Below are 16,773 nucleotides of genomic sequence, written 5' to 3'. Positions count from 1 at the left end.
AGGAATTATATGAACATAACTACAAAACACTCTTCACACAAATAAAACTAGAACTAAGCAATTGGAAAAATATCAATAGCTCATGGGTAGGATGAGCTAATACAATAAAAATGACAATCCTATCTAAATTAATTTACTTATTCAAGCACTATCCCTATCAAACTACCAAAAACACTTCTTTATAGAATTAGAAAAAATTATTACAAAATTCATCTGGAAAAACAAAAGATGAAGAATATTAAGGGAAATGATGAAAAAAAATGTGAAGGTTGGAGGCCTAGCTTTACCAGATCTCAAACTATACTATAAAGCAGTGATCAATCAAAACTATATGGTACTAGCTTAAAGACAGAAGGGTGGATCAATGAAAGAGACTTGGGCTAAATGACAGTAGCAAGATAGTGTTCGATAAACCTAAAGATCCCAGCTTTTGGGACAAGGATCCACTATTTGGCAAAAACTGCTGGTAGAATTGGAAACCAATTTGGGAGAAATTAGCCTTAGACCAACATCTTATAGCCTATACCAAGATTAACTCAGAGTGGGTAAATGACTTAAATATAAAGAGGGAAATCATAAACAAATCAGATGAACAAAGAATAGTATGTCTGTCAAATCTATGGGAAAGGAAAGAATTCTACAAAATGTAAAATGAATAATTTTGATTATATTAAATTAAAGTTTCTGTACAAACAAAACCAAGGCAACCAAAATTAGAAGGGAAGCAACAAATTGGGGGAAAAATTTATAACAAAAACCTCTGACAAAGGTTTCATTTCTCAAATTTATAAGGAACTAAATTAACTGTATAAAAAATCAATCCTTTCCCCAATTGACAAATGGTCAAGGGATATGAAAAGGCAGTTTTCAGATAAAGAAACCAAAACTATCAATAAGCACATGAAAAAGTGTTCAAAATCTCTCATAACTAGAGAAACACAAACCAAAACAACATTGAGATACCACCTCACAACTATCAGATTGGCCAATATGACAGTAAAGTAAAATAATAAATGTTGGAGGGGATGTGGCAAAATCAGGACACTAATGCATTACTGTGGTAGAGTTGTGAATTAATCCAGCCATTCTGGAAGGCAATTTGGAATTATATGCAAAGGGCTTTAAAAGAATGTACACCCTTTGATTCAGCAATACCACTGCTGGGTTTGTACCCCAAAGAGATAATAAGGAAAAATACTTGTATAAAAATATTCATAGCCGCACTCTTTGTGGTGGCAAAAAATTAGAAAATGGGAGGGGGGGGTGTCCATCAATTGGGAAATGGCTGAACAAATTGTGGTATAAGATGGTGATGGAATACTATTTTGCTGTCAGGACTGATGACTTTCCATATGAACCTCAATGAACTGATGCAAAGTGAAAAGAGCAGAACCAGAACAACATTGTACACAAAAAATAATATGCTGTGGAAAAATCCAATGTAAAAGACTTTGCTATAGTAGCAATGCAACAAGCCAGGACACTCCTGATTGACTTATGTAAAAGAATGCTATCCACATTGAGAGAAAGAACCATGGGAGCAGAAATGCAAAAGCAAAACATATGGCATCATTTATCACATGAATACATGGGTATGTGATTTGGGATCTAGGCTTTAAAAAAATTACTCTATAGCAAAAATGAATATTATAGAAATAGATATCAAGTGACAACATTTGTACAACCCAGTAGAATTGCTTGTTGTCTCTGGAAGTGGGGAGGGAAAAAAAAATGAATCATGTATATATGGGAAAATATCCTAAAAAATAAATTAATTAAATTAAAATTTAAAAGTCCATTAGCATAGTCCTAGGCATAATGTAAACATTTAATAAATATGCTGATTGATTAAAAGAAAAGTCAGAATTTTGGATGAGATTTCCATTCCAAAGTTTAAGAAACTGAAAAATTCCAAATTTGCATTCCACTTAGTGTAATTTAATAACATTCCCAAAAGAATTTGGTGAAAGTAAACATTTTCAGTGAATTATTTCAGATCCTTGTTTTGCTTTATTTCACTGACAACTATGAAAGAGGATTCATGTGATCCTATTCACCAAGTAATCTATTATTAAACATAGGCAACTAAGAATAGACTGCTCTAGAAAAGAATCACTATATTTGCTATTATTAGGGATTCACCATTTATTATTTTTGTTTTTTGTCAATAACTATCATACTCTTCCATCCACTGACACTGATCTCTTTGCTGTTCCACAAATAAGACACTCCATCTCTTGGCTCCAGACATTTTTTCCTGGTTGTCCCCCCTGCCTGGTAATCTCCCTTCTCATCTCTGGCTTCCCTGACTTCCTTTAAGTCTCAAATAAAATCCTATTCAGGAAGTCTTCCTCAATTCCTCTTAATTCAAATGCCTTTCCTGTGTTATCCTATTTATTCTTTATTTATATAGCTTGTTTGTATAAATTTATATGTTATCTTCCCCCATTAGACTGTGAGTTTCTGGAGGGAAAAGATTCTTTTGCCCTTTTTTTTTTAAATTAAATCTGCAGTGCTTAACACAGAGCCTGGCACATAGTAGGTTCTTAAAAAAGTGTTAAATGTTAAGTAGATACTTAATACATTATGGACCACATTCATATAGCCTTTTCCTCACAATGACATTATGAGACAATTACTATAAATATTATTAACCTCATAAAGGGAATTATGATGGGAAAATCAAAGCTCACAAATTTAGTTATTTACCGAAAGGTAAGTGTTTTAAGTTGGGTTATCTGCCTCCAGACAGTGTCCATCCAGTACTCAAAACTATACAATGATGCCTCATTCCCCATTTCCTCCTCACCACCATCCTTTATAATTGTACCCAATAGCTCATTTCCCTAAGTTTCATTTTCTGTACTCTAGATAAACAACTTAAACAGGACAAGAAATCACACAAGACATCTACACTAATATATACTCTTATTTTTTAAGTCTTAAAAATGAACATAAAAGCAAAATAAAAACAGAATATAAAATATTTATGCATACTTCAATCTTTTAAGGATCTATGATTTTATCAGTACAGGATTTCCTCTTATCAATGTAGATACAACACCCTTACTTTTTTGTTAATAGTCTTCAAGATCTATGACTGAAAAAATTCCTCACCTACTAGCCAGACTTGTGGTGATCCTTTTTTTCACATTAGGCAGGCAGGTATATAGGCAAGAGACAAGCACACAGTGCTTCACCCAAATCACACTCAAAGTCCTGCCATGGCTTGTGGTCTCTCCTCACTGGAAGTCAGATCTAGCTACCTTTGTTAAGTTAGACAGAATACTATTTATATAAAACACTATGTATTTTTAGAAGGGTAGAACAAATTTCAAACCACAGCAAGGTCAAATCCCAAGTATCTCAGAGCCAGGTTAAAAGGATTTCCAGAAAAGTACAAATTATTTTGAGGTACCTATACTCCACGGACAGTCAGGTGGTACAGAGAATAGAATACTGAGACTAAAGTCAGGAAGATTCATCTTCCTGAGTTCAAATCAAGCCTCAGACACTTATTAATAATTGTGTAAGCCTGGGTAAGTAATATAATCTTTGCCTCTTTTTCATCTGTAAAATGAGCTGGAGAAGGAAATGGTTTGTAAACCATTCCATTATTGCCAAGAAAACCTCAAATGGGGTACAATTAAGAGATGTACACATCTGAAACAACTTAACATCAATTCTCCTGCCTCTTGGCAAAGGCTTAAGAGTATCATAAGAAAAGGGAAAGACAATCTATAAGGTCATTTCTAGTTCTAAGAGTCTATTATTTACATCACAAGAAAAAGATACAGATTCCCTTACAAAAATTAATGACATTTTATTTTACTACTTCCAAATGAAAAGGAATCTATTTCTTGAATTTTTACTTAAGCTCACATTTCTTATTATCAGGAATATTTCATATTAGTTAACACTTTCCTCTTCTTAGTGCCATCACAATATTGCTATTTACAATTCTCTGTTTACAGAATATTCACTCTAGAAACTTGGAAAATTATAGTAACATCCACAAAACATTTGGAGCCTCTTATAAATTCTATTTTAGTTAGCATGGCTCAAGGAATGTTTGTATAAATTCTGAGCACTAGTTCAAGTAATCGGTATGTGAAGTTTGGGTTTAAGAAAATTTCTTTTTTTAATCATCTACTATAAACTTCAATTGATTATAATTTTTATAACATATCATATTCTTATGATGTTGACTTTTATTGAGTGGCTTAATCAAGAACAACAAAAACTCCCTTACTCAAAAACTGTCAATCTTGAGGATGAGTGAAAAAAAAGAATTCTAAGAGGTTTTAAGAGGGACTGACTGAATGCCTCTTCTAATACTTCTAATAATAATTGAAAGAAGTCAGTCTAAGTAGCAAATAAGCACACTTAGTTGTACTGATTTTCAATGTTGGATTTTTTTTTTTAACAAAACATACACATACAAGCCCCTCCCCCCCTTCTTAGCTCAGAGAGCCAATTCATGGATCTAGTGCTAAAAGGATCTGAGACAATTAGTTCAACCTCTTCACTCTATATACATGAGGACTAAACAGCAGCTACATATCAGTGAGGTAGGCAGATTAAATAGGTAGATACATAGACTGACAGACAAAGGTATGTTTTGTTTTGTTTTTTAATTCATTCACCTGTTTTCTGTCAATAGGTACTCTGGCCACATCTGTATTATCTCCCAAGGGTCCACGTTTGTCCTCTTCCTTTCTCTGATTAACAACAAAATTTTTAAAAGGTTAACATCTAGATATATTCTGTGTTTAGTTCTAGGTCTATATTTTCTTCTCAACAATATTCTTTTCCCTTTTATTTTTAAGAAGTAACAAAAACTTTCATGTTTTTCTGCTGAGACATCACCTTGAAAATATTTATATAGAATAATTCCTTTGTCTTGATTTTCTTCCAGTACAGATTTTAGGCCAGTTTTTTATGTAACCAATATTGTCTTTTTCTCCTTAGACATCTACATATTTTAAGACAAAATTTTCTCTAGGAGAAAAACTTCAAAATTCATTATCATGAAGCCACTGCTTTGAGAGATAAGCTCTAAGAACTAATTTTTTATTACTTATACTAAATTTACTAATTACACATGAAAGGCCTACCAAGTTTCCATTTCAACCAATTTTTTTTTATCAGGAAGAAGCAGCAAATCAAGTATAACTTCCCCTCTAGATGGTCTTGCAACTTCATTATTAAAATTCTCTATAGTCATTAGAAAAATTATTAAATATAATTAGAACAGAAACAATATAAACCTTTACTAAAGATAAAACTAAGGTAAATACAATTGACTTAAGAGTCTAAAGAAGTATATAAGATGCATAAAGATTTTCTAAGCAAAAGCTAGGGATATGGCTGTGCCTAGAAGTCAGAAAGATTTTTTAAAATTCTCAGTTATAATAGTAGGGTGCCATTATCTGTGGCTTTGCTTTCCTTGGCTTCAGTTATCCCTAGTCAGTAAGCTAGCTGCAGGTGTCTTCTGCTTTCACTTTGAGGTTTTTTGTTTTTTTTTTTAATGGGAAGGTAGGAAGCTGCAAAGCACTAAGCCACAGGACATAAGCCAGGAGAGGGCGTGGGTATAAGAGGTCAGCAGGTGTTGGCTTATATTAACAGTTTCAGCCATCCATAGTAAGTCTTGAAACATATTCCACACAGATATAGGTCCCTACTGTGTTTCCACTTCAAAAGAATTCCAATTCTTAAATTCTGATAACTTATATTTATACATTAAGTTGGACAAATTACTATTATACATTATCAATTAATAAGTTCTTAATTAAGCAACTACTATGTGCAAGCTATTGTGCTAGGTGCTAGGTATACAAATACAAAAGTAAAATGGAGAATGGTACTATATGTTCATGGATCTATAAAAAACAAAGACATATAAAATATAAACATTTGGACAGGTCATGGTACTAACCATGGTGAACCATGAAAGGCCTCCTGAAGGGGATGGAACTTGAACCAACCTTGAAAGAAGTTATGGTAAAGGTAGGAAGGAAGAGGTAAAGAAGGATATTCAAAGTGTAAGGGGCAGCCAAAATGAAAGTATGGAGGTAGAAAATGGAATGCCACATAAAGGAAATAGCAAGTTCTCCAGTTTGGAGGAGCATGTAAAGGAAAGTGTAAATTTTCAATTAATATCCAATAACTCCAAGTATTATATTTTATAAAGTTTATTAATAATCATTTGAAGTAGAAGTAAAAGAACAAAAATAAAAACCTGAGTAAAGCCATGTGAGTAAATTTTTCCTGCCAAGCTCTCCCCTAAGCCTCCCCAGCCATGTTCCAGGAAGAAGAGAGTGCAAGGGCATAGCTACAAAAAGACATATCTTCCCTATGTTACATAGATATGTTAATGGGATGCTGGAAGAGCGAGTCCCTGGGGAGCAAAATTCTAATTACACAAAAGTAATGTTTAATTATCCTAGAAAGACTGACGTTTAAAGCCCTACACCAGTAGATCCAGTAAAAATTTCATCTTAGAATCAAAGGGGAGCTATTAAAGTTTCTTGAGCAGGAGAGCAGCAACAGAGTCAAATCTATAATTTGGAGAAAAACAGTTTAGTAGCTAGGTGGATGATGAACTAGAGAGAGAAAGACTTGAGGCAGAGACACCTTAGGAGGCTATTACAATAATCTAGATGAACAGGGTTGAGGACCTAAACTATGATAGAGGATTTATGACATGAGTGATGAGGAGAGGACAAATTCACGAGAATTATTTTAGAGAAAAAATCAATAAGACTTGGCAACTAATTTCATGTAGGAGGTATGAAAGGAATTAATTTGATAGAATTTGAAGATATTTGCTATATTAGCAAGACCTCTATCCCAAGAACAGATTAGATAATATTAGATAATATCTAACCAATAGAGCTTTTGACATGTTTAGGATAGTTTATGCCAGAAACACTGGAGTTATAAAATTAAAAAATATTTATTTTTTGGCTGGCTATTAAATTTCTCAGTAATACAGTATAATCTATTCATTACACATTAAGTTATATTATACTGATATGTTAGTATTCTTTAAATACAGAATTGAAAAACATTCTTTTCTACTCAATATACCATTACCTTATAAACCTGAAACGTTCAGCTGATAAACACATTATATAACATGTATCCTTCAAATCTATTTCAAAGTCAGTGGTCTGAATTCATAATGCATTTTTCTTATAGAAATAACATAAATAGTGGTTAAGTTCCTAACCTAGTCTACAAAAATCCATTTAACCATAAGATGTTAAAATAGAAGCCACCAACTCTTATGAGCTTAAAGTCCATGGGGGGAGGGAGGATGTATATAGGTAAGGAATGAGGAGAAGCTCCAAAGGCTGATTAACTCCTCCAGCAATTTCAGGGTTCTTACGACTCTGACACTGGCAGTTCTGGTAGTAGTGGCTGGGGACCAGGGGACTACAGGAGAACAAAATGGGAATATAGATGAACAGATTTTTCCGAAGTCATATGTTTGTAATGAAGGCCTGCCTATATCCCAACATCACAGAATTTTAATGCTGAAATAGATGTTGGTCATCTAATCTAATTCATACCTAAATAATATCTTCTACGATATCCTGTCAAGAGATTATCTAAGCTCTCCCTGCGAACCTCTGGTGATAAAAACAAAACACTATATCCTTAAATAAACTATTCTATTTTCAAGAAATTTTTCCTTATGCCAAAACAAACTATTTGTAATCACTACCCAATGCTCCTTCTAAGGACAAACAGGACAAGTCTAAGTACTCTTTTACAAAACAGCTTTCCATATATTTGAAGATAGCTAACATGTCCTCTGAAAGTCTTTTCCTTAGTCTAAGCATTCCTAACTTAAACCAATCCCTCAGTTACATGCTCTCTAGTCTGCTTACTATCCTCTGGCCCTACCATAAGGATGTCAATACCCCCTCTTAACATAAAGCAATTCTGAACTAAACATAACACTTTTCATGTGGACTCTCCAAAGTGGAATACGGTGGGACAATTACTTCCCTCATTCTGAACATCAGATTGCTATTAATGCAGATTAAAATTGTATTAGCTTTCTCAGGGTTCACATTTCATATTGTTGTCCCTTATTAAGCTCCCCAAAATCTACTAATGTATTTGTGTTAACTAAATTTTTTACATTTACTCCTTTTAATTTCATCTCATTAGATTTGATCCATCATGCTAGTCCAGTGAACTCTTTTTAGATACTGACTCCATGATTCAATTAAAAAAGTATTTAAGTTCATATTAAATTCTAAGCACTGAAGATTTAAAACCAAAAATAAAAGTTCCCTCTCTACTCAATCTTTTTATATGCAAATTTGTATAAGCATATTGTATATGCTTTCATTCAAATCACAAGAACAGCTCTATATTATTCAATAATTAATAGGTAGGGGAATCTATATATTCCAAAATATTTATAGCAGCTCTCTCTGTGGTGGCAAAAGAACTAGAAATTGAAGGGATATCTATCAATTGGTAATGGTTAAACAAATTATTGTATATGATTGTGATGAAATACTATCATACCATAAGAAATGATGAGCAGCTTTTTATAGTGGCAAAGAATTGTAAATTGAGGGGATGCCCGTCAATTGGGGAATGGCTGAACAAACTGTGGTACATGTTGGTGATGGAATACTATTGTGCTTTAAGAAATAAGATGATTTCAGAAAAAGCTAGAAAGATCTACAGGGATTGATGCAGAACAAAAGAAGCAGAACTGGAAGAAAGGTGTACACCAGTGATGGACAAACTTTTTTAAAGAGGGGGCCAAAGGAAAGGAAATGCTCCTCTGTCAGTTTGTTTCTAAGGCAATTCTTTCAAAGTTTCATAGTATTGTATCCTACTCATTGTATTCGTCAGATTAGGAATAATGTCGTGAGGCCCGATAGAACACTTCAGGGGGCCAATAGAACATTTCAGGGGGTCGCATCTGGCCCGTGGGACGTAGTTTGCCCATCACTGGGCAATATTGCATGATGATTATCTGTGAAAAATTGGCTACTCTCAGCAATGCAATGATCTGGGACAATCCTGAAAGATACAATGGGTAATGCATGAGCTCTTACAACAATGACCAATAAGGAAGTATGTTTTGCATGACAATAAAAATAAATTTTTTTAAATGGCAGGCAGATTAATTTTTTTAAAACTTGGAAAGAACTATATGGGATAATGAACAACAAATTAATAGAACCAAGAGAACATTATACACAGTTGCTTTTTTAATACTTAAAGAATAACTTGTGAATGGTACCTTCAGAGAATGAACTAAAAATAGAAATATAAAAGACATAATTTATGCATATATCTGTCTCATAGATGATAACCCTCTAGGATGTGGATAGGGGAAGGATGGGCTGAGATACTTCTAAATAAATTCTAATTAAAAAAACTAAACAATAGGGGGAGAATGAGGTAGCACAGTGGATAAAGAACCAGGCCAGGAGTCTGGAGGATGTGGGTTCAAATTTGACTTTAGACACCTCCTAGTTATATGAACTTGAGCAAGAAACTTAACCTCAATTGTCTAGTGCTCACCACTCTTCTGCCTTGGAATCAGTACTTGGTATTAATTCTAAAACAGAAGGAAATGGTTAAAAAAGCAATAACAATTAATATGACATTAAATCTATTTGAAATTTTTATGTTTATATGTCTATACATGATGTTAAAGCTTTAAAGGTGCCAACAGGTAATAGAGATGGAATTAGGCCAGGAGATTCTAAATACAGATTTTGTGAGGAATAGGTTCTGACAAGATGGTGGACTCCTCTCATAAGCCCATATAATGGAATAAAAAGAAAAGAAAATTGAGTTAAGTTTCATGTTCCTAGCTTAAGTTCCTTTCCCCTCACATCCATGTCAGCAGGACATGTTGAGGAACACATGATACGTTAAGTCCTTTAAGAGGCTAACAGGTGAAGTTGCTTTACTTTGATTAGTTAAAACCCATGTGAATGATTGGGGCTGTACATTGTGTGGGGATCAGCTGGTTTTCCTGACTAGAGACTAGACTCCTGGTCTCTAGTAACAGGCCAATAAGGGGAGGATACTGATTTGCATTAATAAAAGGGAGCCTGAATGCTCCCATTCCTTGTAATTGCTGGATGTAACACCTGTAAAACTGGCTCTTGAGTACCTGTTCTCTGTGAGAATGAAATAAAAGAGCCTTTGCCTCATTAATGCTGAGTTCAAGATTCTTTTGAGTAGGTAGTTATTCCTGTCAGATTGCAAATAGGATATCTGAAAAAAATTTTTTAAGTATTGATTTCTTTAGTTTTTAATACCTTTACAGAATTTACCAAATGAAAAAACAGGATACCAAGAAAACAGTCAACCCAAGAACATTTAAAGTTATATAAAGATGATCTTGTGACTTTATAACCATATAACTGGCTTGAAATTATTTTTATCAAAATGTCAACAAGCCTAAATAGTTTGTTTCATTTTTCTTTGAGTGAACTATTTTTTCTTTATAAACTTTTCAAAAGTTTATATATAGTAAGGTAACTAATTATAGTATATATTGCCAATAGCATTCTCTAGAATTGAAATAGTCTGTATTGACTTTATTACTAAGTCATTGGCACATAATTACTAGCCACATACAGTTTTGCACCTTTTACCATTTCTCATTCGTTTGCAAAAATTAATTCTAACACAGTGATAGGCAAACTTTTTAAAGAGGGGGCCAAAGGAAAGGAAATGCTCATCTGTCAGTCTGTTTCTAAGGCAACTCTTTCGAAGTTTCATTGTTTCATTCACTATTCATCGAATTAGGAATAATGTTGCACAGCCTGATAGAACATTTCAGGGGGCTGCATCTGGCCTGCTGGCCTTAGTTTGCCCATCACTGGTCTAACACAATTTCATTAAAATGTTTCATGAGTTTCTTTAGTATAGGATATAGTCTTGTCCTGCTCTAGTTGGTACAGTGTAAAGATCTCTGGAATTGGAGTCAACAGGATCTGAGTTTGAATACCAGTTCTTTTCTTTCTTTTAATACAAGTTGGTCTAAGCATTCCATCTATCTGGGCTTCAGTTTTCTTATTCAGTAAAATAAGGGGATTAAGATTACATAACTTCTAAGGTCCTAAATATTTTACATATTTTCTGTGAAAACTTAAATGTGATTTTTAAGTCTCAAGGCTCTAAAGAATCTTTATCTCAATGTTTTACCCATAAAAATGACTCTTTATGAACTTTATATTTTAACGAGAAGTAGTAACAGGCAAGTAAACAGTAAGAACTAGTATTAAAACTCAGAAGAAAAATTAGTAGCTTTAAAAAATAAGATCAGTTAGATTATAGAGAAAAGGGATTTTAAAACAGAGGATAAGAGCAAAGATCTGAAGAATAAGAGGAAGATTATCTAAAAATGTTCTAACACAGAGACCTAATTCAATCTAATCCAATTCAACAAACATTAATTACTTCCACTGTACAAGGCATTGTACTTAAAGGGGAAAAAACATCTTTTATTGGAAAATTATATATAGACTGACTTCAAGTCTAAAGCTCTATCCCCTACATCATTGCTGCCTTTCTATCATCTAAATAGATAATAACAATAGCTAATGATAACTAGGATTTATGTAGTATCTTAAGATTTGTAAAACACTTTACTTATTATTATTATATTATATCATTTTTATCCTCACAACCACAACTCACAACCCTTTTTTCCAGAGGAGGAAATTCTAACAGAGGCTAAGTGTCTTGTCCAGAGTCATACACCTAGTAAGTAATCTGAGAATGGATTTGGACTTCCTAGCTCCCAAATCCAATCCTCTACCCACTGAACCACTTACCTGCCAACCCAAAGCTTGGCTAAACAAATTGTGGTACATGAATATAAAGGAATATACACAATAACTATAACAATATAAATAGAAACAATCAAAAGTGAAAATGAATATCGTATAATAATGATGAAACTTGGCCTTTTGGATAAGAGGAGGGGAAAAATAAGCCTCCTTTGCCTTTCTTCTGAGGTTAGGGCACTATAGATGTGATACGTTTCCTATATTGTCAGTCAGATGTTGCATATTCCAAAACCATATTGTCTGCTGGTACTTCCCTATATCCACACATTTCTGATAGGAAAAAGGGAGAAATGACAACTTCAATCAATGCCCAATATAATGAAAACCAAGGTCATAGCACCATCTAAGGCAGTGATTCCCAAAGTGGGCGCTACTGCCCCCTGGTGGGTGCTGCAGCGATCCAGGGAAGCGGGGATGGCCACATGTGCATTTATCTTTCTTATTAATTGCTATTAAACTTAAAAAAAATTAATTTCAAGAGGGCTAGGTAATATTTTTTCTGAAAAGACGGCAATAAGCCAAAAAAGTTTGGGAACCACTGATCTAAGGTAAAGTTTTCTCTCTGGATTAGGAATTCTATTCTGGCCTTCCTATACCCTTTCTATCAGATGTGGTTCTGCAAGCAAGTATATGATGAACCTGGATGCTACACTGTACACTGCAAATGCTGTGGGCATTCTAATGAGGTAGTGCAGAAGATAAAGCACTGGACCTGGAGTCAGAAAGAAGAGTTCAAATCCAGCCTCAGACACTTTTTAGCTGTGTGACCCTCACTTAAACTTTGTCTAGCTCAGTTTCCTCATCTATAAAACAGGGATTATAATGTATCTACCTTTCAGAGTTGTGAGAATCAAATGAGATAAAAAAATATTTGTAAAGTACTTAGCACAGTACCTGGCATTTAGTAGGTGCTATATAAATGCTAGTTATTGTTATAAATGGATTGTTTTTGTTTTCTTTTCTTTTTTCTTTTTTTCTTTTTTTTTAAACCCTTAACTTCGGTGTATTTGGCTCATAGGTGGAAGAATGGTAAGGGTGGGCAATGGGGGTCAAGTGACTTGCCCAGGGTCACACAGCTGGGAAGTGTGTGAGGCCGGTTTTGAACCTAGGACCTCCCATCTCTAGGCCTGACTCTCAATACACTGAGCTACCCAGCTGCCCCCCTGTTGTTGTTTTTTAACTTTTATTTTTGTCAAAAGTCATGATATTTGAAATGCTCAAAAAGAGATGAGCTTCTCATGGCTTTATTTAGTTTTAGAAAACATTTGACCCAGGATTTAAAAACTAGAATAATGAAAGTTATGAACAGTCTGTTAGAGGTAAATATCCCTAAAGTTCTACCATGTAAAGCACTGTTACAAGGAGTTACTTGCCTCTGTGAAGTCTACTTTGCTCTGCTAAAGGAGCTAATTACAAAATCTAGTCAAGGAAGGGGGAAATAGGAAGGAAGTAATATTGCTTACATGTATATTATGTAATCTTAAAAAAAAAGCCACCTTTTTGTATCTACCACTTTAGTATTTTAAATCCTCAAAGCCATAATGGTGTCCTTCCACCTAGCTCCAAAACAGATGCAAATGAAGGCTTATTACAGTCTCCCTAGGAGTTCAATGAGATTTCTGAAAGTTTTTGAAAGCAGGGAAAGCTTTACTTTTACACTCACTTAAGTCTAGTTCAAATAAAAGTGTACATGTAAAAATAAGAAAATAACAGTAATGGAAAAAAAACCTAGGCAACATTAATAAATATTTGCGTGAATTGAATATATGTTGTATCTTTTCACTATGCTGGCTTTTTGTTTATAAAGTGATAACCATCCTTATATATTTCTAACCTCTTTTAATTCTATCTAATTAGATCTAAGGAAGAAAGTGTGCACAAATCAATCAAGTATTTCTAGATCCTCTACTATAAGCACAACACTGCCTGACATTTTCAGACATTCAGAAGTAATATAACACATCAACCCTGCCATTAGGGAGTTTATAATCCAATGAGGGCAAAATTAACTCATAATTAAGTATTAAATTACGTTAGACTTAATTTACAAAGTCAGAGTAACTCCTGAATATCAATGGGGTCCCCAAATCACCTTTCTATCTTTAAAAAAGTTTTCCATTAAAATATTCAATTGTATTTATGAGTAATACAATTGTATTTTTGAGTAATAAATGTCAGAATGCACCTCAGAGGGGCTTTTCAATTTTCAAATCTTAAGGTTAAGTTTTTTCTTTCTTTCTTTTTTAAATGTTACAAAGTCTGGAAAGCCAGATTAGAATTTTAGACCACATTAGAACAATGATGGTGGGAGGGAGAGATAAGTGACATAAAAAGAAAAGTGAACTCTACCTGTAATTTTTGCTTTTTCTCCACAGATGGGAAGAGTTCCATCCAGAGACTGAGCAGAGTGAAAAGATTAACTTTAGAAAGTCTTGGTATTTGACCTACAAAAAATAGAAAACAAACATACGTTAAAATACTACTGTTGTTGTTCAGTCCTGATTCAACTCTTCCTTGACCCCATTGGGGGTTTTCTTGGCAAAGGCACTGAAGTTGTTTGTTATTTCCTTCTCCAGAATGAGGAAACTGAAGCAAATAAGTTTAAGTAATTTGCCTAGAGTCATACAGCTAGTAAGTGTCTGAGGCCATATTTGAATTTTGGTCTTCCTGACTCCAGGCCCAGCACTCTATTCCCTACTCCACAGAGCTGCCTCGAAAATACTACAAGCATTCTTTGGCTTATGAAAACTTAGAACTGCATCTGGAGAGTCAATTAGGGTCCAGCTCATATTTGACCTCAATCACTTTACTAGCTGGGTGACCCTGATGCTAATAATAGCACCTACCTCAGGAGGATAAAAAGAAATCATACTGAAAAAGTGCTTTGCAGACCTTTCAATGCTCGCTGTTAGTGCTGGTTAGAGATAGCGGTGCATTCGGAAGTTATCCCGCCCCGCCTCCGGAGAGGCAGCACAAAACTGAGTACACAGACTCGCGCCTGGGGCGCAAGGTTTGAATCCAGCGGCGCTTGCTGTTGGGGCGAGCATGGAGATGAATCCCAGCGCAAAGGAGCGGATGGGCTGCAAGCAAACCCGTGTATTTATCACAAAGAGGCGACAAGAAGTCCCCAAAACGTGGGAAAAAAGGCAAGGCCAGGTGTAGGGGTGGGAGGTACACGCAGAGAACCCTAGCCAAAGAGGTGGGCGGGGCGGGGGGGAGAGGTTCCCCCGTCTCTATTCAGGCCCCACCTAGTTGTGGGAAGCTCGGGGCACCGACCTCGGGGAGAGAGCGCCCCGCAACGCCTAGGAGAGTCTACCGGGGAAAGCCCGCAGGGCAAGACAGACACCTGACCTGAGCTGCAGAGGTCAGGGTCAAGGCTCTCTGACACTCACCAGTCATACTGCCAGTCTGCGTGCTCACTGACCGCCCAGCCCCCGCGCTCTCCAAATTTTGCATCTGCTCTACTTCTTTCATCCCAACCCTGGAGGTCTCGGCTGCCCGCGGGAATCCCCGGCATTAGGCATGATCTCGAACCCCAACAGGCTCCTCCTTCCGCCTTCTCCCAGCAACCGTAAAGCAACGGCCGCCGCGGCGCACGGCGCTGACGTCACACCCTCCCTCTTGCTATATGGCGCGGCTCTGTGGCGTAAGCCGGGCGCGGAAGACTTCAGGGGAGGGGGGAATGGAAAAAGTGAAAAAGGAAAGGAGAAAAGGGAGGAGGAAAGAGGAGAAGGAAGAGGAAAGAGGAAAAGGAAGAAAAAAGGTGAGGATAAGGAAAGGACGTTCTTGCCCAAGCCAGCCGCACTTTTTGGTTCTTAGCTCTGGGATCATAGGTGAAAAGAATATCTTATTCTATAGTGAAATACACATCGCATCTATATTTATAAGTCCCCTTATTTTGGACTTGAGAAGTCAGACTAAAGGTCTCCCGGGTATTATACTGAGGAGACACTATTTGAACACAAGGCTGAGGTCCAAGCAAAGGTACCAATTGTTATAGTATTTATAAAAAGTAACCCACAGTAAAGACATTGGTGCAAATGAATAATGCCTGTATTTTTCACTCCTGAAGTGCATAAGATTATGTTTAAGGCATGACTGTCTGTCATTCAGGACCCAGACAAGGCAGAAGAGGAATAGAGAAGTTCTAAACAAAATAGTCTATCTTCATCGCATGCAAATGATTGCATATGCTGTATTATAGGCTGGGGGACACTAGGTGGCGCTCTATAGAGTGCCAAGAGCATTCATCTTCCTGAATTCAAATGTGCCCTCACACTAGCCTTGTGACCCTGGGCAATTCATGTGACCCTGTTTGCCTCAGTTTCTTCATCTGGAAAGTGAGCAGGAAAAACGGCAAACCACGTCCGTATCTTTGCCAAGAAAACCCCAAGTCTTATCTAGAAGAGTTGGATACGACTAAAAACGGACTGAACAAATCTGTATGTAGGCTGTGATATAAGTGTATAATCCCCAGTAACACACATTCTTCACTTAGCTGTGTTTATTGCTGCCTACTCATTTGTGTCACCAAGATTCTGCCCTTTGTCCTTGTTTTTTTTTATATTCTCTTCCTTGGTAATATCATTCACTCTCAGGTCTTCATCTACACATTTATACCGATAACTTCTGAATCTCTATACTTACTAACTCTAAACTCACTTGTAAGCCCCAGACAGCTTATTTACCTGGCTATAGAGCATTTTCAATTGGTTGTTCCACTGGACCCTCAAATTCAGCTCAATCAAAACTGAACTCCCTAAACGTACTCCTTCCAACTTCACTCTGTCAGTGGCTTCACCATTCCTTTAATTTCCCACATTCCATTTTTTTTTACTTTTCTCCCTTCCTCATCTTTTGTGCCCAGTAAGTTAATGAAACCCATCAATTCCACTTTTGCAAGATCTTTAATAAATCCATC

General features: G+C 35.7%; 1 protein-coding gene across 1 annotated transcript in view; it reads right to left on the bottom strand.

Moving 5' to 3' along the window:
- The window catches only part of CDADC1 (cytidine and dCMP deaminase domain containing 1), a 44,876-nt gene extending 29,480 nt beyond the window's left edge, over positions 1–15,396 (bottom strand). The window contains exons 1-3 of the mRNA XM_044666042.1: positions 15,245–15,396; positions 14,202–14,296; positions 4,647–4,721 (exon numbers count right to left, since the gene is read on the bottom strand). Of these exons, the coding sequence (XP_044521977.1) occupies positions 4,647–4,721; positions 14,202–14,296; positions 15,245–15,326 (252 nt within the window). The 5' untranslated portion in view covers positions 15,327–15,396. The remainder of the gene's footprint in view (positions 1–4,646; positions 4,722–14,201; positions 14,297–15,244) is intronic.
- Between the last annotated feature and the right edge of the window lie 1,377 nt (positions 15,397–16,773).

This window comes from Gracilinanus agilis, chromosome 3, assembly GCF_016433145.1.
Source record: "Gracilinanus agilis isolate LMUSP501 chromosome 3, AgileGrace, whole genome shotgun sequence".
NCBI lineage: Eukaryota > Metazoa > Chordata > Mammalia > Didelphimorphia > Didelphidae > Gracilinanus > Gracilinanus agilis.
Note: the sequence above shows the minus strand (reverse complement) of the source record. Positions and strands in the feature narration are given on the sequence as shown.